General features: G+C 43.2%; 1 protein-coding gene across 2 annotated transcripts in view; it reads left to right on the forward strand.

Annotated features, from left to right (window-relative positions):
• The first annotated feature begins 18705 nt into the window (after positions 1–18705).
• The window catches only part of ZNF821 (zinc finger protein 821), a 47336-nt gene continuing 39725 nt past the window's right edge, over positions 18706–26316 (forward strand). Inside the window, exons 1-2 of one of the 2 annotated variants that reach the window (XM_063945479.1) lie at positions 18706–18894; positions 21506–21594. In XM_063945479.1, the coding sequence (XP_063801549.1) occupies positions 18773–18894; positions 21506–21594 (211 nt within the window). In that variant the 5' untranslated portion in view covers positions 18706–18772. Of the gene's footprint in view, positions 18895–19314; positions 19334–21505; positions 21595–26316 lie in introns of those variants that run through there. The other variant, XM_063945480.1, reaches the window with a different exon arrangement.

Raw genomic sequence — 26316 nt, forward strand, 5'->3', positions numbered from 1 at the left:
ATTGCTGGCGGACTGAGGGATGGGTGGGAGTGCCGTGAAGCCCTTGCCTCCTCATATCTCTGCGATAGATAGACTAGCGGGTCCTTTATCATATAATCTGTATTGCATTTTCTTTGGAATGATATTTATAGGTATGCGCAATTTACATGCTGTTGTTACATAGGATCTTATATTACAATACTTTACGTGTCATGTACCGCTTTTATTATATGTTTGTACATTGAGAGTGCAACCACTTTTGTAACATGAAGCAATGCCTTAATAAAAAATGTTCTACTTTAAAAAAATAAAAAAAAATTCGGTTTATGTGGTAAATGACTTCTAAATAGATTATCCTGATTTAAAATATTAAAGTTTTTACATATAATCTTTTTGATCTGCATGCTTTCATTATTGAATGTAGATATAAAAGCCAAACTTTCTAATTTATCCTTAGGATCTCTTTCTTTATTATATGTTTTGTTGGATCTAAGTAAAGTATCCCTCTCCAAGTCTGAAACCTCCCTAAGGGCTTTCTTTAATGGTGAGTGGGGATATCCTCTTCCACTAAAGATCTTCACCATAGAGTCCGCCTGTTCCAGAAATTTAGATTTTTCTGTACAATTGCGTCGTAGCCGCATTAACTGTCCCTTCGGAATATTCTTCTTCCAAGGGGGATAGTGGGCGCTCTGGTAGTGTAGGTAGGAGTGGGTATCAACCTCCTTGTTATAGTTGGAGGTGTATATTTTGTTGTCCCTGGCCTCAAGAGTCACATCCAGGAAGTTAATAGTAGTTAATAGTTGATTACCTATGACTGTTATTATACCATTTGTATTACTTACCTCCAGAGTACTGATTTCAGTTGCCATTGGCTCCCAGGCCGACCATCGTTATTTGCAAGTTGCTAACGGTTTCCTGACTGAATACCAAAAGTTACTTATTGCCTGTGTTGTTCCATCACATTCTCCCATCGGTTTCCAGGCCGATCCTCTGTGTCATTATTTATCCTCAGGATATAGACTCTGCTTCACATCGGCTCCCAGGCCGACCATCATTGATTGTCATCAGCTCCCAGGCTGATCATTACTGTTCTCTAATTACCACTGGTTTCCAGATCAGTTCATTCTTCGTGACTGTACTTAAAACCAATGTCAGCTTCCATGCTGTGAAACTTCTGTATTGTTGTTCCTGTTCCAGTAATTATTATATTGCTGTGTGTATTTAATAAACATCATTGCGCACATGCGCAGGAACTTACTACGGCCTCCTTGTTTCCTCCACCGTACCACCACTGACCCACTAGTGCCCCCTCCGGGAACAGACATTTACACAGACCTGACAGAGTACCTACATGGTTTGGGATGAGTTCAGGCTCCACGTTGTAGAAAGCACAGCTCAGAGTAGGGGTTCCGAACCACTGTCCTCAAGGCACACTAACAGTCCAGGTTTTAAGGTTAGCAATACTTGAGCACAGATGGATTAATTAGTACCTCAGTTATTTTGATTTAAATGCCTGTGCTCAATCATGAATATCTCTAAAATCTGCACTGTTAGTGTGCCTTGAGGACCGTGATTGGGAAAGCTGGTGTACAGCTTCCCTGCCAGCCAGCACAGAGCCTGAAGTGACATCATGCAGGTGGACCTCATGGTACAGAAAAGGGGTGAATGAAAATCCAAACCAGTGCTTAATACTTAAAAGTAGCGACTATCTTCACCAGGGAGCTACCCCATCCACCCCCACTGTGTGTCACACGAACCAGCCAGACTAGCCAGGAACAGGTAAGTCCCATATCTAGAAATATATTAAAGCATTATGATAATATTATACACACTTGCCTAGTCAGATGAAATATAGGATATCAACACCTAGAAGGAGGAGTCATACTATGGAACCTATTCATTACTTTTCTCATGTGGAAATTTTATTTTCCACATAGGTCCAAAATAGACGTTATGGTAAGAACTTACCGTTGATAACGTGATTTCTCTTATGTCCACAGGTATCCACAGGATAACACTGGCATATGGTTGAGCGACAGCGGAAATGGCACCAACACGGTCACGAGCTTTCTGGCCTCCCAGGATGCATCGGGGCCTCACCATATAGTCCCGCCCACTGACTCAGTCAAATCAGTTCTTTCCACAGCGATTTAGGCAGGAGCATCAGGTAGAGACCTGTTTAGGCGATAAGAACACACACGCACACCCTTCCATACAAGAAGGAAGAGGTTTAGTGATTGTCAAGAACTTCAAATCAAGTGCGTCAGGGTGGGATTCCTGTGGATACCTGTGGACATAAGAGAAATCACATTATCAACGGTAAGTTCTTACCATAACGTCTATTTCTCTGGCTGGGTCCACAGGATTATCCACAGGATAACATTGGGATTCACAAAGCCAATTTTAGTGGTGGGGACGCTCCTGATTACACAGGAGGACCTTTCGCCCGAAGTCTGTGTCATGAGAGGCAAAAGTATCCAAGGCATAATGTCTAATGAATGTGTTTATGGAAGACCATGTGGCTGCCTTACATATCTGTTCTGCTGAAGCACCCTGTTGTGCTGCCCATGAAGGACCTACCTTACGTGTAGAATGAGCAGAGACATTAGCCGGAGTAGGGAGATCTGCATGAGAATAAGCTTCTGATATTACCATTCGGAGCCATCTCCCCAGCGTCTGTTTACTAGCAGGCCATCCTCTTCTATAAAATCTGTAGAGGATGAAGAAAGAATCTGTTTTCCTGATGGCACTAGTACGATCTATGTAGATTCTTAAAGCCCGGACTACGTCCAGCGATGCATCTCCCGCAGACAGTCCCGATACCTGAAAAGCTGGGACTACAATCTCTTCATTCAGGTGAAACTTTGAAACCACCTTTGGAAGATAACCAGATCTCGTTCTGAGAACTGCTCTGTCTGGAAAAAAACTTAGGAATGGAGACTTACACGATAACGCTCCCAAATCTGACACTCTTCTGGGTGACGCCATTGCCAGTAGAAAAAGTATTTTAGCCGTTAACCATTTAAGATCTGCTCTCTTAAGCGGTTCAAACGGAGGACCCTGGAGGAATCTAAGAACTAGATTCAAATCCCAGGGAGCTGCAGGAGGAACAAATGGAGGTTGAATATGTACAACTCCCTGAAAGAAAGTACATACATCCTGTAAATCAGCAATCTTTCGCTGAAACCATACAGTTAATGCTGATACTTGAACTCTCAAGGAAGCCACTTTCAAACCTTTATCCAATCCTGCTTGAAGGAAATCTAAAATCCTGGATACTTTAAAAGATCTTGGATTCAAACTTTTTCCAGTACACCAATGAATATAGGCTTGCCATATTCTATGATACACACGAGCTGAAGACGGCTTTCTTGTTCTCAGCATAGTTTGGATTACTTGTCTTGAAAATCCTCTAGCTTCTAAGATAGAGGTTTCAACAGTCACGCCGTCAAAGACAGACGATCCAGATGGCTGTGACAATAAGGACCCTGCATTAGCAGATCTGGATGTTGAGGGAGCAGTATTGGTGCTTCCACGGACATCCTCAGAAGATCTGTGTACCAATGCCTTCTTGGCCAAGCTGGTGCTATTAGAATTATGGCTCCCTTTGCTTGCTTTATTTTTCTCACTACTCTGGGTAACAGTTATTGGAGGGAACAGATACGCCAGATGAAATTTCCATTCTACTGACAGTGCATCTACAAGGACCGCTCCGGGATCCTTTGTTCTCGATACGTACCTCGGAACCTTGTTGTTTAGACGAGAAGCCATGAGGTCTATCTCTGGTAGACCCCATCTGTTCACTATTGCCTGAAACACTTCTGGGTGTAATGCCCATTCGGTTTCCTGAATGGTGTGTGGACTGAGATAATCCGCTTCCCAGTTCAGTACACCTGGGACAAACACTGCTGACAATGCTGGAAGATGGAGTTCTGCCCATCTTAGAATGGGAGTTACTTCCTCCATCAGTCTCTTGCTGTGAGTTCCTCCTTGATGATTGAGGTACACTACTGCTGTCGCATTGTCTGAGCGAATCTGGACCGGTCTTCCTTGCAGACTGTCCTTTGCCTGAACTAGAGCCAAGTAAATGGCTCTTATTTCCAACAGATTTATTGGCAGGGGACTTTCCCTTGCGGTCCATTTTCCCTGGAACCACAGGCTTCAGAGTACCGCCCCCCAGCCTTGCAGGCTGGCATCTGTTGTCAGGACTTGCCACTCTTATCCAAAAGGGTCTCCCCTTGTTTAAATGGTCTGTCTGTAGCCACCACGCTAGAGACCTTCTTACGTTTACTGGAAACTTTATCATCTGCTTTTTTATCGTCTGATGATTTCCGTTCCACTTGGTCAGAATAAGGTGCTGCAATGGTCTGGAGTGGAATTGCGCATATTCCACCATGTCGAAGGTTGATACCATCAGACCCAACAGTCGCATTGCTGCATGGACTGACATTGTCTGGGTGTGCAACGCTTCCTGAGCCATGACCTGCACCTTGACTATCTTTTTCTCTGGTAAGAGAACTTTCTGTAGGTCTGAATCCAATATGGCCCCCAAATGAACCATCCGCTGTGACGGATTCAGAGACGACATTTCCCAATTTATGAGCCACCCGTGTCTCTGTAAACAAACTATTGTCTGTTGAAGATGGCTCACAAGTAAATCTTGCAAATGTGCTAAGATTAACAGGTCGTCAAGGTATGGGAATATTCTTAGCCCCTGTTTGCGCAGACAAGCTGCCATAACCACCATAATTTTGGTAAACACCCTGGGTGCTGTTGCAAGCCCGAAGGGCAAGGCTTGGAACTGAAAATGTTCCTGGAGGATGGCAAACCTGAGGTAACACTGATGAGACAGTGCTATAGGCACATGTAGGTAAGCATCCCGTACATCCAGAGATACCATGTAATCTCCCGGTTCCATAGCCAACATTATGGAGCGTAATGTCTCCATGTGGAACTTCGGGATCCAAATGTATTTGTTTAACATTTTCAGATTGAGAATTGGTCGATATGACCCATTTGGATTCTGGATCAGAAATAGATTGGAGTAAAACCACTGTCCCCTTTGTGATGGAGGTACTGGGACAATCATACCTGAGTGCAGTAATTTTTGGACTGCTTCTTGCAGGGCATTGGCCTTCGACTCTATACGAGACGGGCTGGTGCAAAAAAATCTTTGAGGAGGCTGCCTCCTGAATGGGAACCCATACCCCTGAGATACCACCTTCTGCACCCAAGCATCTGTTGTTGACTGTTGCCATATGTGTGCAAAATGAAGGAGTCGGCCCCCAACCCTGGAATCCTCCAGGCGGAGGCCCGTCTCTTCAGGCTGATGGTTTCTGTTCAGGTTTGGAAACTTGCTTTTTGCTAGCCCACTGCTTCCTACCCCTGGTTTTGAACTGGGGTTGCTTAGGTTCCTCTTTAGCTTTCGTTTTGCTTTGCCAGCGAAATGAGCGAAACATTGAACCCTTAGATTTAGGGTTATAAGTAGCCGGAAATCTGACCGTCTTTGATTCAGCCTCTGATTCTAGGATATCAGATAATGGTTTCCCAAACAATATTTTACCCACGAAAGGCAATGCTTCCAATTCTTTCTTGGATTCCGCATCTGCCTTCCAGGTACGTAGCCAAACTGCTCTGCGAGCGGCTACTGTCAAGGCTGAAGCTTTAGAAGTAACTGTACCCATATCACTTGCTGCTTCTTCCAAGTACTGGGCAGATTGTCTTAAACGGCTTAAATGATACTCTTGCTTCCTAGTAGGAGAAGAGATGTCATTCTCTAGTTCCTCTATCCATTCGCCCATTGCCTTTGCTACCCAGGCCGTAGCCATAGCAGGTCTTACCACTGCTCCTGCTAGAGAAAATACATTTTTCAAGAAACTATCTACCCTTCTGTCTGTGACATCATTTAGTGAGGTAGATGACAGCGGTAAAGCAGATTTATGCACAAGTCGCAGCACATGTGCATCTACTTTTAGAGGAACTTCTCTTTTCGAACAATCCGCAGCTGGAAATGGATAATAAGAATTCCATCTTTTCGGAATCTTATATTTCTTACTGGGCGTCGCCCAAGACTCATCCATCATTTCCGTCAGCTCATCTGACGCTGGGAATTCAGTTTTAACTGATTTTGTTCGTTTAACCACAGGTGCTTTAGATTTTAACACTGTCTTGGCTGGCTCTTCCAAAGAGAGAACAGCCTTCACAGCATTAACAAGTTCAGCAACATCCTCTGAACTAAACTCTGCGACTGATCATCATACAGAGTATTTGAAAATACTGTATCCTCATCTGTTGTATCATCTTGTGTAGTCTGCCACATAGACGCATCTGTCTTAGTCTTACCTGTCCCTTGGTTGCTTGTAGAGGCTACTGGAACCAAGCCGTAGGAAGGGAGCTGCATGTATGGGTTAATAGTGTAACCTAACCCTTGAGGGGGTGCTACCGGAGTTAACCTGTCCGCTATTGAAGATAAAGTCTTTGCGAACATATTCCATGGTGGCTATGTTGGTGGTTGAACCAACTCCTGTTTTTTACTTTGCTGAAAAGCAAAACAGTTCGCACACAAGCCCTCATAAGTGACCAATTGGTCCATACCAATTAACCCTGTCTTACAAGATAAGCATGTTAGGGATGTAGGAGTGCTTGATAAATTCTCCTCATCACTTTTGCCGCTCACAGACATGGTAATAATCTGTTAATGACTACACAATTTGTGACTGAAAATCACCTATATATGAGTATATAGAAGTGTGAATGTCAAATTGCTCTCTCACAAATATTTAAAATGCCCACTCTAATATATACTGCAGACGCCAGGCGCATCTTATTACCATATACGATAAAAGTGCGCTGTACATCGCAAAACACTGCATCCCATAAGAGAAAACAATACACCCACACATTATCTGAGTTCCAAAGCTCATTGATGTATATATTTGTTATTAAAAGGATATGGATTCAATATATTACAATGTACAGTATACCTATATGTAAGCAGTTAATTCATACACTTACATACAGTTACAGTTACATGCAGTTACAGGCCAGCAATACAATACCATTCCCTCAATGCTTATGTCTCTCTCTGTAAAATCATGCTAGGACTCCATCTTACGCTGAGACCAAAACAGAAACTGACCTCCTGTGTGATCAGCAATGTGTTATCTAGTTTTTGGGGGAGGGAACTTACTCATTTATGATGAGTCACTAGTCTATTTGTATATACTAATCAGGTTCAGCCTTGGGGACATCCAAAGGGGCTGGCCTGAGCTTCCTGTCTACTACCTGTTTGGAATATCTATTGTTCTAATAAAAGTGATTTTAGCTTTTATACATTTAATCATAATTATTTGTTGCAATGTCCTACAACTTAATAACAAGTATCAAATGAATCTACACATTAATCTGGTTGCTTTAATAGTAAATATGACCGGTCTATCTTGCTTCGTTCAAATAATACACATACATGACATTACTTCATTATATAATTTTAAATCATCATGATGTCTGGTGCTTGATATTATTATAATTATGTACTGTATGAAATAAGTGTCGAATCCATCTCTGTGGCATGTCCGTGTAAATGCGTGTGTTACCATATATATTGCTGTGCTCGCTGCGCGTATTTGCAAGTATAGCGACTCATAATGTGTGTAGTTTGTATGTTCTTTCTATGTAATATTTTTGACTTCGACAGTCCACCCTTTGGCAGCAAACAATAACTGCCATCAATTATTAACATAAGAAAAAAAAATATTTCATACAATAATCGGTGACCTAGACACAAGTATGTATTAATTTTGCAAATCAGACACTTGTCTATATTTGGGGAAGACAGGGAGGAGGACGAGACATCCTCTATATGCACTCGGCGGTCACGGGACCACTGGTTGGGTGTGGGACAACATTTAACCTATAGAGTATGCTGGGACAGTGCTTTGCCCTATAATGTCTGATTTGCGATGAACATTTCACACATACATGTACCTACGTCTTTGTACACTGATGTTTGGGTTCGCTTGAGGTTCTGCTGGGTAGATGAAGAAGACACAAACAAATCGTGAAAGTGACATATAAAATTTTCATGATCTACATATTCCTATCATTTTCTGAACATTGTTTCCATTTATGGAACGTATGCTAGGTCTGTTTAATAATTGAACAAGGGTTATAAGTAGTGTCCTTTCTAAATAACATAAACCTTCGGAGTTCGGGGAGAGCCACTCATAAACCTTTCTTCCACATATATTAATGAGCTCTTTATCTGCAATGTGTGAATAGCCATTGTCTGATTGTTCCTGATTACCTCCGAACTCCATAACTACTAGACCTTTGATTTTTCTCTGATTTTAACAAACTGATCGGCTGATCCTGGGATCCTATAAGGAAATCACTCCTTCCTTCAGAACCAGTTCCAGACGCACACTCGACTCCTCATAAAAAAACCTCGCTAAAATAGAATATCCTGAAAAAAAATGTTTGTCAGCGGGAAAGAGAGAAAAGAGAAATAGAACAAAACAACTCTTGTTCATAACAAATCAATTATAATGACTGGTCTTTCTGCAATCCTTTAGTACGCTCAGGTAGTGTTCAACAGTGCCGCCTCTCAGTCTTCACGGAACAGAGTCTCTGGTGATACTTTTGCGATCTCACTCCATTTACGAGTTCCTTCCAGACTACCGACTTTCCTGCAATGGGAATCGTGGACCCAAGTCTCTCTCTCGGCTACTTTCACTGGGATAGTGCTGTCAACAAAACTTGGTATGGTCCTTCCCACCTGTCTATTAGGCAACCTGAGCATAAGAACAATCACACAGTCTCTTGGTTCACAATCAAGACAGTTAGTATTTGGCATACCAGCAATCTACAGTTTCAAGTTCTTTTGTCAAGTTCTCAAATGCTGGCTCATCTCAATAAGGTACTGTACTGTCAGCTCATTGGTGTATTTCTGATCATTGTGCGGATCAATCATGACATGAGGTTGTCTTCCAAAAACAACAAAAGAACACAAATACTAAAACCAAAACAAAAACAAATTTCGAAGAGGGTGATTCGTTGAGTGAAGATCTGGGAGTAGTTCCGAAGCTACATAATACTAGTGGCAGTATCTATGATCACAATAGTACAATTTCAAGCTTTGCTCCTACTTCTAGGGGTACCATTATCTACACACAAATTTCTGCGCAATTTTTCTTTGCGGTAAACACAGCAGCATCCGTGGCGGCAGGAAATGCCTCTACCCAGTTTGAGAAAACATCAGTGCACACCAATACATAACAATAATTCCTAAAGGGTGTTACCTGTACGAAGTCGATTTGTATTTCCTGAAAAGATCCGTCTGCAGGAGGGATATGGGATGGCTCTAATGGTATTGCTTTACCAATATTCTTCCTCAAGCAAGCAATACAGGTCATTGCTCTCTTACCTGCATGAGAATAGAATCCTGGCGCACACCAGTAGGCTCTCATCAGCCTGCACATACCCTCTTTGCTTAGATGAGTCAGACCGTGTGCCACCTCAGCTAGACTTGGAAGGTATGCTCTGGGGGCTACTGGCTTACCGTGTCCACCTGCCCACAGTCCTGAGGACTCCTGGCCATACCCCTTTGTCCTCCAGACTGCCTTTTCCTGTAGGGAACACAATTTTTTTTGTATCTTAATTTAACTGTTGTGTGTTTGCAATGTAGAGTATCATGAGCATAAGTCAACAAAAAAAGAAAAAAGAAACATCTCTAGAGGAGAGAAAGAAGTAAAATGAAAAAGAAAATGTCAGGTTTGCCATTCACCAACAGGCATATCAGTGTCTATACAAAGTTTCCCTTCACCAGTATTCCCATTCTCCACCCTTTGTGCATGACAAGGCACACTGCAGTAATACTGGTGTCATCGTGCTGTTGAGATATACTGGGTTCGGGCAGAACTCTGAAGGACCTAGGCATGTGGAGTTTGAACTGTAATTGGGTCCATGTATTGTACCACCCTGTGTGAACGCAAAAGATGAAGAGGAAACTGTAGAGAAACAGAATAGAGGTTGGTGACAAATGAGTTTGTAGAGGTGAAGATTTTATAAAAATTTGACAACTGGATTGGGCACTACGGGGAAGTGATTCTCTACTTGGTCTACTCCCCTTAAAAAAAAATTATGTGTTTGTCGTAACGCTATTGGGACTATACCAGCCATCAATCCAGTGTCCTGTCCATCCTAAGTTCATAGGGAACCTGGTATCTGTGAGATAATTTCCTCTACCTGTGATGGACATGCATCTAGAACAGTAGAATGCGACATTAGTCTTCGTGGGTGTCTAACATACTTTGTACTTCCTGAGCGGGAGCACAGTATATGTATATCATATCTAACAAAATTAAGTTAATCAGGGGCCATTTCTGCTAGGAAAAAGAAGCAAAAGTTTAGAGGACCCATCTTAACCCCAGCAAGTTTTGTCAAAGGGTAATGTTGCATTTATTTTGTTCTTCCCATTAGCCGAAACTGTGTTTTCTATATGGCTTATGATTCCTTACTATATGTCCCTTGGTCCCGTCTATGTGTTTAATAATGTGGCTTGTGATTTCTGTGATTAGTGTCCTACTACTCCTACAATCTCTGGCAAAATGCCCTTCCTTCCTACAAGTGTAACATATTATTGACCATTAGGGATCTGGGGTTTGGACTGATGGGTCTTTCCTGTATGTGCAAGTATACTTACCGTCCTCAACCTCTCCACCTGTTGTTCTCTGCGCCGAGCACTATTCTTGTGATGTTCAATAGCACACTATCTAAGATTAGCTACTGTGACCCCTTTCCAATTTTGCAAAGAAGTCTGCACCCTGACACTCAATGCCTTATTGAGCCCATCCATTTGCACGGAGACAGACACCTCCCATTTGCCAAATTAGTGTTTACCAGTGATCTTATCCAGATGGAGAATTTTCTATTTCTGCAAGAGACAAAAAAAAAAAAAAGTTTAACAAGCTTCTAGGTCATGCGAAGTATTCATTCAATCCTTCTCATCCCGTATTAAGGGTCTGTACATGGTCCAACAAACATTTCCGAGCTCATCTTTACTAGGGGCATTACTAGGAATGAATACTTCTTATATGGTAACTGAAAGAAATACCCTGGGGTTACCTTGTCTCTGTCCGCTTTCCTACTGGCAAATACTAATGTGCGGACAAGTTTTTCTCCATTTCTGACGTTACATTCTTGATTTTTTTTTTTTTTTACTATATATGTACACGAATGATATCATACTTACCTGTTCCACTGGTCTCAGCCACTTCCCCCACAGTCTTCTTTTACCAGTTGGATACACCTCTGGGTACATGAGAAATGGCTGAAAACAATCAGGTCACCTTCTCCTCCTAAATAAAACTTCAACATTCATTAGTACATATATAGGTTACAGTCATATTTTTCATATTTTTATTCTTTTCTATAGTTTGTATGCTGGCCGTAACTGCTTCCACATCTACATATGGCGGTGTACTTGCATTCTCTTTTTTTTTTCTTCCTACTTGTTTATTGTTGCTACAAGTTCAAACAGTTTTTATATTTCCATTCTTGTCTTATATGACTTTGGTTAGACATACCACCTGCAATACCTTAGGATCAAACTCACCGACCCCTCTTGCTGCCACAGCTTTAAACAATTTGTATGTCTGACCCTTTGTTTTCGTGATTTTATCAGACATATTCTAATCCTTAAGTTCTGCAGTACCTCTGGTTCAAAGCTTCCCACCTTAGGGATTGGTACCCTATCTTTGTCAGTCATACCTAACCATTCATTGCAAAAAGCCTCCGTGTGTGAACCATACTTTTCACAAATAATAAACCTTGCTGACCCTCTCGGTCGCAATTCTGACCTTCTCGGTCCCGAGTCTGACCTTCTCGGTCCCAACTCTTCTTCAGCCTGAACCCTAGCTACCAAACGCCCACTGCTTGTGCAATTGGATCCCATCGCGGACTTTTTGCCAATAAACGCAATCCCCAATGCACACCGCAAATAGACGGTGAAAGACACCTAGCGCTTTCACTCGCTCCTTCTCCGCTGAGTACCACGACTCACTCCAATAGTGAACACTGCGTACCCAGTGAGGCCCTATTGGTTTCTATTTACTGGAAGTGTTAGGAGTGACTTACCTTTTCCAGTAAATATCCGCCGCTGGAGATTTTCCTGAGAGAGACCAGCAAAAACTCCCTATACACTTATAACAAATCACGCTTGCATATGCTTTATACAGCGCTAATGATACCGCAATTCTACGCAAAAAGCTCGTAAAAGGGATATCAAGTTGCGCTATCTATCGCACCCACAAACGCGCTGTCCTATCGCACAGCGTATAGGTACTTGTTACCTATCTGCCGTACAACCACGGGTCAATGTACAAACTGTGACCCTCAGCTCGGAGCGTTACAAAAAACCTTTTCACTTCAATACTACACAATGCACAATTCCCTATTACGCTCCTCTGCAAATCTCCTCACGATTTGCGTATTTCAATCTATATTAACATGAGTCAGCCGCCTCACGCCACCAAGCCTCCACTTACTTGATGTACCACACTACGGGATCCCGAATTCCCTGGGTTCAATATCCGCTCACTCCTACGTTCGCTCACTCAAATACACTTTGGTTTTTCTGTACAGAAAATTTCAATTTATTCAGATAGGCAGCTTTACCCCAGAGGCAATACAGTTTTTAAACTAAATTTAGAGTAACCTGCTTTTGAAATCTGATAGTTATGTGCTATTGTATTAAATGTCTACTATCCCACCTTTGAACTAAACAACACTATTGTGTAATTTGTACTTAGCGCCCGCATTCTTACGCACTTTGCGTAAACAGTAAACACGCGACCATGCGTGTTTCTTACGCTGCGTGCGCAGTCCTTTACTTTGTCCGAGACACGTGTACAAAACCCTGCGTCCGCAATAAAACAAATCACACAGCTCTATAAATGTGAATAATACTAATTACTACTGCCCACTAGACACAACTTGTTCTGTATAAACTTTTATGCAGACCTGCGTTTGTGTCTTTACACTTACTTCCTTAAAATACTGTTATTTCAAATTTACCTATATAGCAACAAATGTATACTATTTCACATAGATCTACAATGACTCTAGCAATAATCAATAATTTAAATTATATGATTCAGATTGGATAGCTATCTTGCAGAACATACACTGATATAAATATACACATAATTATAATATTATATATATGTACCATTCACTGGTCTCCTATGAGACACCTTACCTCTTAATTGCATATCAAAGCTATTTGCTTTTCCACTGCTAAAAAAAAAGCAGTTACACAGGTTAATTTGCATTTCAATGGCTATCTTCCCTAGTAAGCAGATTCTACAAGTCTTGGAAGGAAAAAGAGAAAAAAAACCCAAAACCCTTTCTTTCCTTTTTCTATCTGTGTGCAATTTTTTTTTTTTACCAAGCCAAGCATTTATCTCACCATTTACTCTCACTAGGCCCAATTGAAACTATTTGTAATTGACTATGGCATGGGTAATTGACTATGGCATAAATGCATTGGTAACTCATAAATTGTGCTTGATGTGACCAAGGAAACTGATTGTTCTGAGCAGAGTGAAAATCAGCTATTTAGAAAATGACCTTCCTAAAATGGCCACTGCTCCTCCCCCTTCCACATCCATGAGGTTTACACAAAATGGTGGACAGGCCATGTGGTTAGTCCAAAATGGAGGACAGACCATGCGGCTTCCTTTGTCACAAAGAAATCACACATTATACAAGTACCAGAAGTTATTTTAGGCCTGAGTTTTAAAAAAAACTATATCAAGGCTATGCAGCAACTTTTAAATGTACTTTTAACCCTACTTAAACAGATAAACAATCCAATCTGAATCAAACACAATATGACTTATTTGAACTTTGTTTTGCAACAATAAATATACATTTTAGCATCTTAAATATTATGAGAAACGCATTGTCCCTTGAAATTTCATATAATTGGCTTACTGATATCACAACAATATCACAACAACACACGTGGATGTTATTTTCATCAGTGTTGCGATATCACAACAATACACGCGGATGTTATTTTCATCAGTGTCGCAATGCGTCCATCGGAGCCGGTCGATTACACAGTACAGTGCATCATTAAGACCCTGATATCCCGTAAGAGCCCTCATCTGTGAATGTCAAATTGCTTTCTCACAAAAATGTAAAATGCCCACTCTAATATATACACTGCAGACGCCAGGCACATCTTATTACCATATACGATAAAAGTGCGCTGTACATCGCAAAACACTGCATCCCATAAGAGAAAACAATACGCCCACACATTATCTGAGTTCCAAAGCTCATTGATGTATATATTTGTTATTAAAAGGATATGGATTCAATATATTACAATGTACAGTATACCTATAGTTACAACTCATACAGTAAGCAGTTAATTCATACAGTTACATACAGTTACAGTTACATACAGTTACAGTTACATACAGTTACAGGCCAGCAATACAATACCATTCCCTCAATGCTTATGTCTCTCTCTCTCTGTAAAATCATGCTGGGACTCCATCTTACGCTGAGACCAAAACAGGAACTGACCTGTGTGATCAGCAATGTGTTATCTAGTTTTTGGGGGAGGGAACTTACTCATTCATGATGAGTCACTAGTCTCTTTGTATATGCTAATCAGGTTCAGCCTTGGGGACATCCAAAGGGGCTGGCCTGAGCTTCCTGTCCACTACCTGTTTGGAATATCTATTGTTCTAATAAAAGTGATTTTAGCTTTTATACATTTAATCATAATTATTTGTTGCAATGTCCTACAACTTAATAACAAGTATCAAATGAATCTACACATTAATCTGGTTGCTTTAATAGTAAATATGACCGGTCTATCTTGCTTCGTTTAAATAATACACATACATGACATTACTTCATTATATAATTTTAAATCATCATGATGTCTGGCGCTTGAAATTATTATAATTATGTACTGTATGAAATAAGTGTTGAATCCATCTCTGTGGCATGACCGTGTAAATGCGTGTATATATATTGCTGTGCTTGCTGCACGTATTTGCAAGTATAGCGACTCATAATGTGTGTAGTTTGTATGTTCTTTCTGTGTAATATTTTTGACTTCGACAGAAGTGAGATCAATCTGACCACAGCCGTGCACCTGAATTGAGGGTCAGAACAGGACTGACGTTACATAGAAAAGTCAGCACACATACTAGCAGTCAGTCACATGTTAAGGCATTAGACAATGTCATATGAGAATACAACCCCCATAACAACTTACAAGTAAGTAGGAAAATTGTACTTCTGTTTTTAACTGGTTCTTTTTTCAACATAACATGCAGAAAACACAGTAATACACAGATCTCATATGCAATATGTACTAAAAATTAACAATTCATACTAACAAGTAGAGAGAATTTTTAGTACTATATACCCTTCCTATGTAGAGCGGGATACAGGGAGACTCACCACACTTCCATATCCAAGCAAATGCGCTCGTAAGACGCTGAGTGGATTCACATGCTACTGATGTACACTACTGCTCCTGATAACGGACACAGTCGCTCACTGTGGACACGGACGCACAGCAACTTCCACGTGTATGCAGACGCTAAGGCCTGCGACTCGGTCTAGGCGGGATCTCTAGTGTACACAACCGCAGCGTCTAAGCTGCGACCGAGTACCCTCGTGGTAGCGTCTGAGATGGAAGTGAGGTCATTTAGTTCATGGACGGGAGACGCACGGAAACTGGTCATAAACTCAGAGGAGGGGCTGCCAGGAGAGCATCTGAATCCCCCTGTTGACTTAAACCCTAAGGATCGCGGCCTCTACCTAGTCCTGGCGCCTATGATCCCTAGAGCGAAGCGAGATGTTCGGCACATCAACACACTGTTTGTAGTCTCCACCAATACAGTGTAGCTGTGTCCGGACCCCCCTAGTAAGGGGAAATCCATAGACTTACCGTCCCCCCATGCTCCGGCCACAGCCTGGTTACGTCTGCTGGACCTGCTAGAACATCCGACACAGACGCCCGTCGAGATAGCACTATTACCGCAAAGGTAAGCGTTGTTGCCTTCGGTGGGCAGTTGTTGGAGCGACTCTTTCCAGTATGCGTTTAAGACGCTGTTAAGAAAAGTCGCTCGGAAAAAAAAAAAATAGTAAGTCTATAAAAATAAAATAATAAAAGCTTCAGGCTGCTTTATCTCAGCAGCCCTGTGACCATGGTCCGGCTTCCTGCCGCACCAAGCAAAAAACTGATTTCAATGCACAAAATGGTAAGCTGCTCAATCAGATTGTGATGTCACTCAGGTGCTAAAAGGGAGGGGTAATTCTGTGTAGGAAAAAACTATTTGTGTTCCCTAATGCACACCGAGTGAAAAATATTACTACATAATAGTCAGATAATACGGAGATCTTAGTTGCGTATATCTGCAGATATAGGGTTAAGCCCCCAGGCCGATCGACAAGGCTTCTCCGTCACTGGGGGTCCCTAATACTAGGTATGGGTCCGGGGTGCAGGACCCCATAACGTCGGCACAGGTCGGCTACCCCAGGTCAGCACACAGGTGAGAATTAATAAGGGTTAATAAGAAGCACAGAAGTGCTATGTAAGTGGTGTGATTAAAATAATACAAAAATATATACAAAGTGATAGGGAAAATCATAAGTGTTAATAAAGTGTTAGGGTGTGCCGACCTGAAGCCGCCCAGCCATACCGACACAGGGGCCACCGCACCCCACACCCACCCCATAAATAATTACAAATATGTCTGGGTTAAATTCCCAGTGTAAGGCCACATGATAATGGCTCCTACAGCATCTGAGAGCCAGCTTACCTGGAGATACCCTTAGCTTCTCCAATGGCACTCTGGAGTCAGCAATCCCTCCTAATGCTGACCCATCCATGCCTCTCTAAATACAATGCACAAAATGGTAAGCTGCTCAATCAGATTGTGATGTCACTCAGGTGCTAAAAGGGAGGGGTAATTCTGTGTAGGAAAAAAATATTTGTGTTCCCTAATGCACACCGAGTGAAAAATATTACTACATAATAGTCAGTAATACGGAGCTATTACCGCGAAGGTAAGCGTTGTTGCGACCCGGTGGGCAGTTGTTGGAGCGACTCTTTCCAGTATGCGTTTAAGACGCTGTTAAGAAAAGTCGCTCGGAAAAAAAAAAACATAGTAAGTCTATAAAAATAAAATAATAAAAGCTTCAGGCTGCTTTATCTCAGCAGCCCTGTGACCATGGTCCGGCTTCCTGCCGCACCAAGCAAAAAACTGATTTGACTGAGTCAGTGGGCGGGACTATATGGTGAGGCCCCGATGCATCCTGGGAGGCCAGAAAGCTCGTGACCGTGTTGGTGCCATTTCCGCTGTCGCTCAACCATATTCCAATGTTATCCTATGGATAATCCTGTGGACCCAGCCAGAGAAACTTATATTTTACAAAACTATTTATTATATTAGTAAGGCAAAAGATATCACAACTTTCTTCTGCTTACCTTGTAGCTCTGAAGCAGACTGCTATCCATTCCCCAAACACTGGTAATGGGACGAAAATTCATCAAGCTCTGAAAACTGAATGTATTGGGGGCTGTAGTGTGGGAACTAATGTGAATATGGCTTTAGCCCTCTGAGGCATACTCCTTCCTAGTGGGACGTGTTCCAGTTTGCAAAGAGGGATCCATGGGCCTAATTCAGACCTGATCGCTGGGCTGCTAATTTTGTTGTCTTACGATCAGATAGTCGCCGCCCAAGGGGAGTGTAAATTTGCCCAGTGCAAGTGTGCGATCACATGTGTACGCCATGCAAAAATGTCCCTCGGACAGCTGCAAATCCATTCACAACACACTCACCAGCTAACGTTTTATTCCAGTGTGTGCAGTCTGTGCGCAGCCCAGGACTTACTCCTACAGCGCGAAAAGAACAGGCTGATCAGGTCCGGAGCTGACGTCACACACCCTCCCAGAAAACGCTTGGGAACGCCTGCGTTTTCCCTGACACTCCCACAAAACGGTCAGTTACCACCCACGAACGGCCTCTTCCTGTCAATCATCTTGCGAATGGCTGTGCGGTTGAAATTTTCGCACCAGCTTGTTGCTGTTTGATGACTGCGCATGCACCACAATGCGCGCGCGTCAATCAGTAATCGCCCGCTGTGCAACAACACACAGCAGTGATCAGGTCTGAATCGGGCCCCATATCCATTGGGATTCAACCACCTCCCCTGGACATTGATGTGTGCATGTTCCTGCACCTGAGCAATACTGAATTGGTTTTATTATTTTTCACTAGATTTGGATCTTGTGGTGAGGAGTCAGATCCTTACATTTCATTAGCCAATCAAAATGAATAAAGAGCTGCTACGTAGTAAAAAAATAAACGTGATATACGAGTCCAGTGATAAATCCTTGCTATTATATACAAGAAACATGCCACTTGTAGATAAGTTATACGTGTACTTTAGGATTTCACCTGTATAATATTTTACAGACAGAAAAATGCCGTAAAATATAGATTTTAATGATGTTAGTTTAGCACCTGCAAGGACAACATGACTGACTCTATTCTGCATATAGTGCACTGGGGATTAAATAGATTCTGAAACTAAAATAGAAAATGTCTAAATTAAATGAATGAATGAGAGAGATCAGAGTCCTGTAGAGAACAGCTGATGAGTAAGTACATGACGCCTGCCATGGTTACTGCAGTGACTGCCACAGCCTCTGGATGGAGAGCAGCAGCAGCTCCTCCATTACCAGCTGGGTCACATGACTCTGACGTCACCAGAGGGCCTCTCTCCCTCTAGCACCCAGCATTTACCGTCTGCTGCCTGGAGTCGGGACACACCCGGATACCGGGGACCGGTCCGGGGGCTACCGGGACCATGCGTGTGAGTACCCGTGCCTTCCCTACAGTCGTGCACATTGGCATGCCATTGAAATGTTTGCTGTTTCCAGGGGCACCTGGTGGTGAGTGTCTTCCAGCTCTGTAAATGCAGCAGACTGATGAGAAATGCAGAGTGCAGGGGCGGCCTTAGTGTCTGTGCAACCCTGCGCCATGTATTCACCATACACCACCTGCATTGGTCTAATTGCAAGGCCAGGTCGATTGTGCAGGAGTTTCCAGCCCTTATGTATGAACCAGCGTCTCCTTGCATGCAGAAAAGACTGCTGATCTTCCATACTGAGTGCATGCAGCCCTTATGGCATGTCTAATAATTGCTTGCAGTCGAGACTACTAATCTGTCACACTGAGTGATACTGTAACTGCATGCAGCCTTTGTGGCATGTCTAATAATTGCATGCAGCAGATACTGCTTATTTGCCACAGTGAGTGATACAGTAATTGCATGCAGTAGATACTGCTTATCTGCCACACTGAGTGCATGCAGCCTTTGCGGCTGTCTAATAATTGCATGCAGTAGATATTGCTTATCTGCAACACTGTGTGCATGCAGCCTTTGCGGCTGTCTAATAATTGCATGCAGCAGATACTGCTAATCTGCCGCACTGAGTGCATGCAGCCAATATGGTATGTCTAATAATTGCTTGCAGTAGATACTGCTTATCTGCCGCACTGAGTGATGGAGCCATTGTGGCTGTCTAATAATTGCATGCAGTAGATACTGCTAATCTGCCACACTGCGTGCATGCAACCTTTATGGCTTTATACTGCTTATCTGCTACAGTGAGTGAATATGAAGCCTGTATGTGTAGTCTAATATTACATTTTTGTGCTTCAACGATTCTTTCTCTTCCTATTTAATTATGTGGCGTGGGAATACCAGGCTGTGGTCGGGAGTCCGACCGCCATTTCCCACCCTGTTGGGATTCCGGCTTCAGTATCCTGAATGGCGGGGTCCGGACAGGCTGTATCCCCTTACAACTCTCCCTACGCTAACCTTGTTACCTTTTCATGCTCAGACCATTCTGACATCTGGAGAGGAAGCCTTAAACGAAAGTCCATTCAAGCAGGTGCCACCACCACTGGCACAACCCTTCTCCCTAGCGGTTTATTTGATCACTTTCTGGGCTACAAATCTGCTAGGGCTAGCTGCGGTTACCCAGAGTAGCTGCTGCATGTGAGGGAACAGCCAGGTTCTTCCTACAGCCGGTACAGACTGTAAAAAAAAGGTACTGTACCTGCTAAAAAGGTACATGTGGAAGGTATGCAAAAGCATAATACAAAATTTACATGAACATATTAATTTAAGTAGAACTCTCAGTGGGACGTGTAATGGTTAAACAGTTATTACCGTTTAGGAACTAATAGCTAACTTTAATGGGGAGAGCAAAAGTCATATTTCCAATTAAAAAATAAAAATAAAAAATGATGGTATCCCCATTTGTATAGCTACATACAACTAGTTCTCAGGAATGCTAGATAGACAGTAAAGGGGGGTACACGGAGAGATCCGTGCTTAAATTCTAGGCAGTTTGACTCGCGCTGTGCGCTGAGCGTTTTGTGACAGATCGCTCAGCACACATCTCTCCCCGTGTGTACGGGTCTTAATACTGCGTGTTGTCTGCCGATTTACAGCGCTCCCCTATGCTGAGAGCATACTGTCATGGAAGGGAGACAATATTGCAGTGTCAAATCTGATTTTAAACTAATAGTCATAAACGGGTATCTGACAAGACACACAAACACACTTACCGATCGGTCGCTTGATATGTCGGTCCCTGTCGTGTAGCTGGGTAGGCATTTGAAATTGCCCACCCAGCTGTGAGGTCGATATCCGCAGCAAGTGTGCTCCCCCCCCCTTGTCAGTGAAGTAGCCCTGCTCTTAAAGAGGACTGGTCACCTTTTGAGAAGCATGGCTTCTTTTGTTATCCAGAGCGGGAGTGGCCAGTACTGTACGTTGGGCTATTAGCATGCTAATCATCCCTCCTGGCGTAGTAAATGGCTTGACGTACATTTTAAAAGCAGACACTTGTACTCTACACCACCACGCCCTGGCTGGTAGACATCACTGTGTGGGTGGGCAATGACATCACAAACCAGAAGACTTTAGGTACCTGGTATATGAATATCATTGCATTGCAGGGAGAGGTTCCGCTACATGTGCTGGAACACTTGCAGCATGCAGCTTTGATCTGCAAAAAGCCTAAACCCAATTATCCCACTTAAGACTGAAGTTAGTTTACATGGGCGACCAGATGTCAGGCTATGCTGTGTCTTTCAGGAACTTGTGTGTGTGATACTCATCAAGGGCGATTCAGTTCCCTCTGATATGTCCAATGCCCTCATTGGCCAGAATTTCAGTAGAGCAGTGTCACCGATTTTCTTATGCACAGCTATTGGCTGAGACAGAAATTCTGTGATGATTGTGGCTATGAGTTGCCTGGGAAACGGTTTGCTTTTAATTGAATTGCTGGCATGGGGAGAGAACAAAAGCTCAGTTACATCCATGCGCTGCAAAAATGGCCAAACAAATATATATTATTTAACCAACTTTTATGTATTTATTTTTAAATTCCCCTCTATCCTCCCAATTTCAGATCTGCTCTGTGTAGAGGGACAGCGTGGACGTGTGGACGTTCCCATAAAATGTCCCGGAGGAAACAGACAACTCCAAATAAAGTACATTGTGAGTAATTGCCTTCTCTGCCTTTCTATAAATCCGTCTTTAATTTCTCTACTACTGATTAACATTTGCTAAATATGTTTCCGCTATCATGAGATAGATGTCCTGCCGGATCCTTTGCATTGTTATGGTAATGAGCTGCTTTGTCGCACAGTTAATGTGACGTGTGGTGGTGCTCCAGCCGTGTGTTATCACTTGGATAAGTATCATGAAAGCCCAATTGTTATCCCCAGAGACTACAATCGCCTATCTACCACTGCGTTCACATGTGGGCTACTCTTTCTGATTGGCTTTGTGCAGACAGGTCTTTCCCGGAGGTGAGGGGGATGAAAGAGGTGTAGAAATGTAACTACAGTAAATAAAGGTAGAATGCTATGTGAAGAGCTTTCCTTCTCCGTAGTTTGTACATCCCCGACACACAGCTCTTACGTAATGAATGTGGTATAGGGATTTTTAGGTGCATGCTCTGTCCACAAAGGGTGAATAGCTCCAATTTCAGTTCTGAAAATTGACCTATCAGTTTTTCTTATTACGTAGTAATAATATTGTTTCTAGTGTGAATATTGGCACAGCCATTTCTATACCAAAGGTGATGGCATGGTTACCTGTCACTTGCTGCAGTGGCACCTGTTCATAGGGGGTCATTCCGACCCGTTCGCACGCTGCAGTGCGAATGGGTCAGAAATGCGCAACGCCCGTGGCGCCGTTGCCCAGCGGCAGCCATTGCCGGGCAACGACCAGAAGAAAGAAGAAAGTGAACACTAGCGCGATCGCAAGAAGACTGACAGCGGGGAGGCGTTCCGGGGCGGATACTCACCGTTTTCCGGGCGTGGAGATCCGAACGCAGGCGTGTCCAGGCGTTTGGAGGGCGGTTGTCTGACGTCAATTCCGGGACCTTCATCGCTGGATCCATCGCACAGGGTAAGTAACTGCAGGGCTAGTTTTGTTCTGCACAAAACGGTTTTAGCATAGCAGGGCTGCACAAGCGATCGCAGCCCTGCTATGCTAAAATACACTCCCCCCATAGGTGGCGTCTAGTTGATCGCACAAGCAGCAAAAAGTTGCTACATGCGATCTACTCGGAATGACCCCCATTGTCCGTGACGTGGTCCCTGAAGAGGCTTCCTACTCTGGTGTAATCATATTTGGTGTTGATATATTTATGTATACCGGGAAGGAGGGGGGGATGTACTGTTGACGGAGATCGGAGGGAGTGGTGGCTGCTGAATTGTACGATACATTGCACAAATGACTCAAATACACCACTAGACTCTATGAGGAAGCTTAAATTAGAAGCGAAACGCGTCAGAGAAAGTGCCCGAATTGTGACCCAGTTGATACTATCTGGTGGTTCCTGTTGATGTGCAGTTGTTGCTCTAAGGCTGAGAGTCGGGAGAAAGGAGGACGCTATATGCGGCGGCTTGAGGATGGGAGCGCATTCAGCTGACAGGTGCCGGCGGTGCGCTGAGCTCCAGTAGCCGGACGGTCTCTTCCCCATAGCCTGCAAGGTGTGGGCACTGCCTATTGGTGCCAAGATAGCGGGAGACGGAGGACGCCACGAGTAGTGGTCAGTGAACGGGAGCTGCAATATACAACAGGTGCGTGCAGTGCACCGAGCTCAGCATGGTTGTTCCATCCTCCAGGATCTAAGACATCTCCCCGAAACAAAGAATCTTGCTCTTTGCAAGCATACGGACAATTTCAGCGATTGGTAATATACTGCATCTACAGTATACTACAAGTAATTTAGTTCAAGTGATATCAAATACATCTAACGGGACTGTCCTATTTAGAAATCCAATAAATTAAGGACAATATCATTTGTACAAACATCGGATTAATCCACTGTGGTCAAGTACAGCAATATAGTTATATGATCCACCTCTTATGCTCAATATTAATATTATGATATATTAGGTTTTATAGTGGGGGTTTTATATATGCGCATATTAATTAAGTCAATTTGTGTGATGTCTTTTTTGTATTTTTTATGATTAATTTCATGGATATTAAATAATATCATAAAAGAATAAATGGATTGAGGTTATTCATGCCCTGTTGCCTCTAATTAATCTATTAGCGCAAGGAGTGATATAGAACAAATGACTCAAACCCAATAACACATGTAAAAAGCGTGTATTTCCGCACATATGCAGATTCGTACACATTTCCAGATACATCCCGATCTACATATACGCTTAAGATGTGTACACACGGTGAGATCCTTGCTATGCCCGATTTTGATTATGCAATTCCCCTTAACTCCCCCAGAGCCCAGATAGCACAGATTTTGACTATCTGTACTTCCAATTGTGTCTATGTACGATTTTGACCAAGTGGCAATTTTGACTATACTTTGTACTAGATAGTACACTAGATAGACTGCAGGCAAGTCAGTCTTGACTATGTAGCCTTGCGATACCGACCACATGGGAGTGCGCATCGGGATCCAATCGGTATCGCAAGCTGCCTAACACCTTGAGATGTGCACTAACTTTTCTTAAGATTTTGACTATATAGTCAAAATCTTACAGATATATCTCACTGTGTGTACACAGCTTTACATTGTGAAGTCATATCTACAGCATATATGTGCATCTTCCCTATAGCAGATGCAGAAGAAATGCCTCCTCCTAACAGGCGTATAATTGCTGGTCCGTATAAGACACACTTACTAAGCTTTACCTCTGTGAAACATCACTTTTAACCCATGATCTGCCTCTCCGGTGCTAAGACTCAATGGGGGCTATTCATTTGTTGGAGAGCCTGTTTTTGCAAATGTTGCTCTGATCAGACACCCATTTGTCACATCAGTCACATTGCAGCTCGCACCTCCGGAGGCTACGAGCTGAAATGTGTGAAAAGTCTGCTGTTTGGGCGACCAAACAGGACTTTTCCCCATCGCGCCCATTAGTTTAGCCGCTTTAGGCGGCTAAACCTTGTCTACCTGGGCGCGACAAGCGTGATAATTGAAGGGCGTCCAAAACAATTAAATAGCAACAATGGGCTTCCTTTAATTATCGCGTTACAACAAACAGTGCCCAATGTGTCCTTAATACGTATCACTCTACAATTGTGCATTTGTGTGCTTATGTTTTGTGGTCACGCATAGTGCTAGATAACACAAAATACACAAAGTGTCGTACTGCCCAATTAGACAGGTAAAAGGCAGGTCTCTGAGCTTCCACATACTACAGTTCTGGCTTATTGGTACTTTTCTCATGGTTATCCAGATATTCTCATTTTACTTATTTTAATAATAATTGTTCTGAGTGACATGAAAAACAAGACCCTACATGGCCTTTTGGTATTGACTGTGCGATCATCAATTAGATTGTGCAGCATGTTAAAAAAACACAACAAAAAGGCACAAGAAAGGTAGAACAGGTACTGAATAATACAAAATAAAACTAATAAAATAAACACAGGGAGGGTTCAACCTCTGCAGGTCTGGTTTATAAACACAAATAAATAAAGTCATAACAAGCGATCTCCCCTTGCATTGGGACAGATGTATTAAAACTGGAGAAGTGATAAGTGGAAGGTGAGAACATACCAGCCAATCGGCTCCTAACTGTCGTTTCTCTTACGTCCTAGAGGATGCTGGGGACTCCAAAAGGACCATGGGTATAGACGGGATCCGCAGCAGCTTGGGCACACTTAAAAGACTTAATCTGGGTGTGAACTGGCTCCTCCCTCTATGCCCCTCCTCCAGACCCCAGTTAGACTTTGTGCCCAGGAGTGACTGGATGCACACTAGGGGAGCTCTCCTGAGTTTCTCTAGAAAAGACTTTGTTAGGTTTTTTATTTTCAGGGAGACCTGCTGGCTACAGGCTCCCTGCAGCGTGGGAGTGAGGGGAGAGGAGCAGATCTACTTCTTCTTAGTTAGGGCTCTGCTTCTAGGCTACTGGACACCATTAGCTCCAGAGGGTTCGATCACTTGGTGCGCGTAGCTGCTTGTTCCCGGAGCCGCACCGTCACCCCCTCACAGAAGCCAGAAGAAAGAAGTCGGGTGAGTATGAGAAGATCAGAAGACTTCAGGACGGCAGAAGACTTCAGTAACGGAAGGTACAGCACAGCGATAACGCTGTGCTCCATGCTCCCACACACATCACCAACGGTAATTACTGGGTGCAGGGCGCTGGGGGGGGGGGGGGGCGCCCTGGGCAGCAAAATGGGAGGCGTCTCAAAATGTTGACAAAGCTCTATCTCGTTTGTCTAAGAAAGTGGCACTTCCGTCCCCTGACACGGCAGCTCTCAAGGATCCGGCGGATCGTAAGCTGGAGACGTCTTTGAAGTCCATTTTCGCTAATTCGGGTGCATTGCTCAGACCTGCTGTGGCGTCGGTATGGGTGAGTAGTGCTATTGCTAAATGGGCTGAGAATTTAGCTAATGATATGGATACCCTTGATAAAGATAATGTCCTTTTGACTCTCGGTTATATCAAGGACGCTGCAGATTACCTGAAGGATGCGGCGAGGGACGTCTGTCTCTTGGGTTCAAGAACCAATGCCATGTCGATATCAGCCAGGAGGGCGTTGTGGATCCATCAATGGAACGCTGATGCCGACTCCAAGAGGGCTATGGAAGCGTTACCCTTCAAAGGTACTGTCTTGTTTGGGGACGGCTTGGCTGACCTGGTCTCGACCGCGACTGCGGGTAAGTCCTCTTTTCTTCCTTATGTTCCCACACAACAGAAAAAGGCACCACATTAGCAAATGCAGT

Source organism: Pseudophryne corroboree, chromosome 11 (assembly GCF_028390025.1).
Source record: "Pseudophryne corroboree isolate aPseCor3 chromosome 11, aPseCor3.hap2, whole genome shotgun sequence".
Taxonomy (NCBI): Eukaryota; Metazoa; Chordata; class Amphibia; order Anura; family Myobatrachidae; genus Pseudophryne; species Pseudophryne corroboree.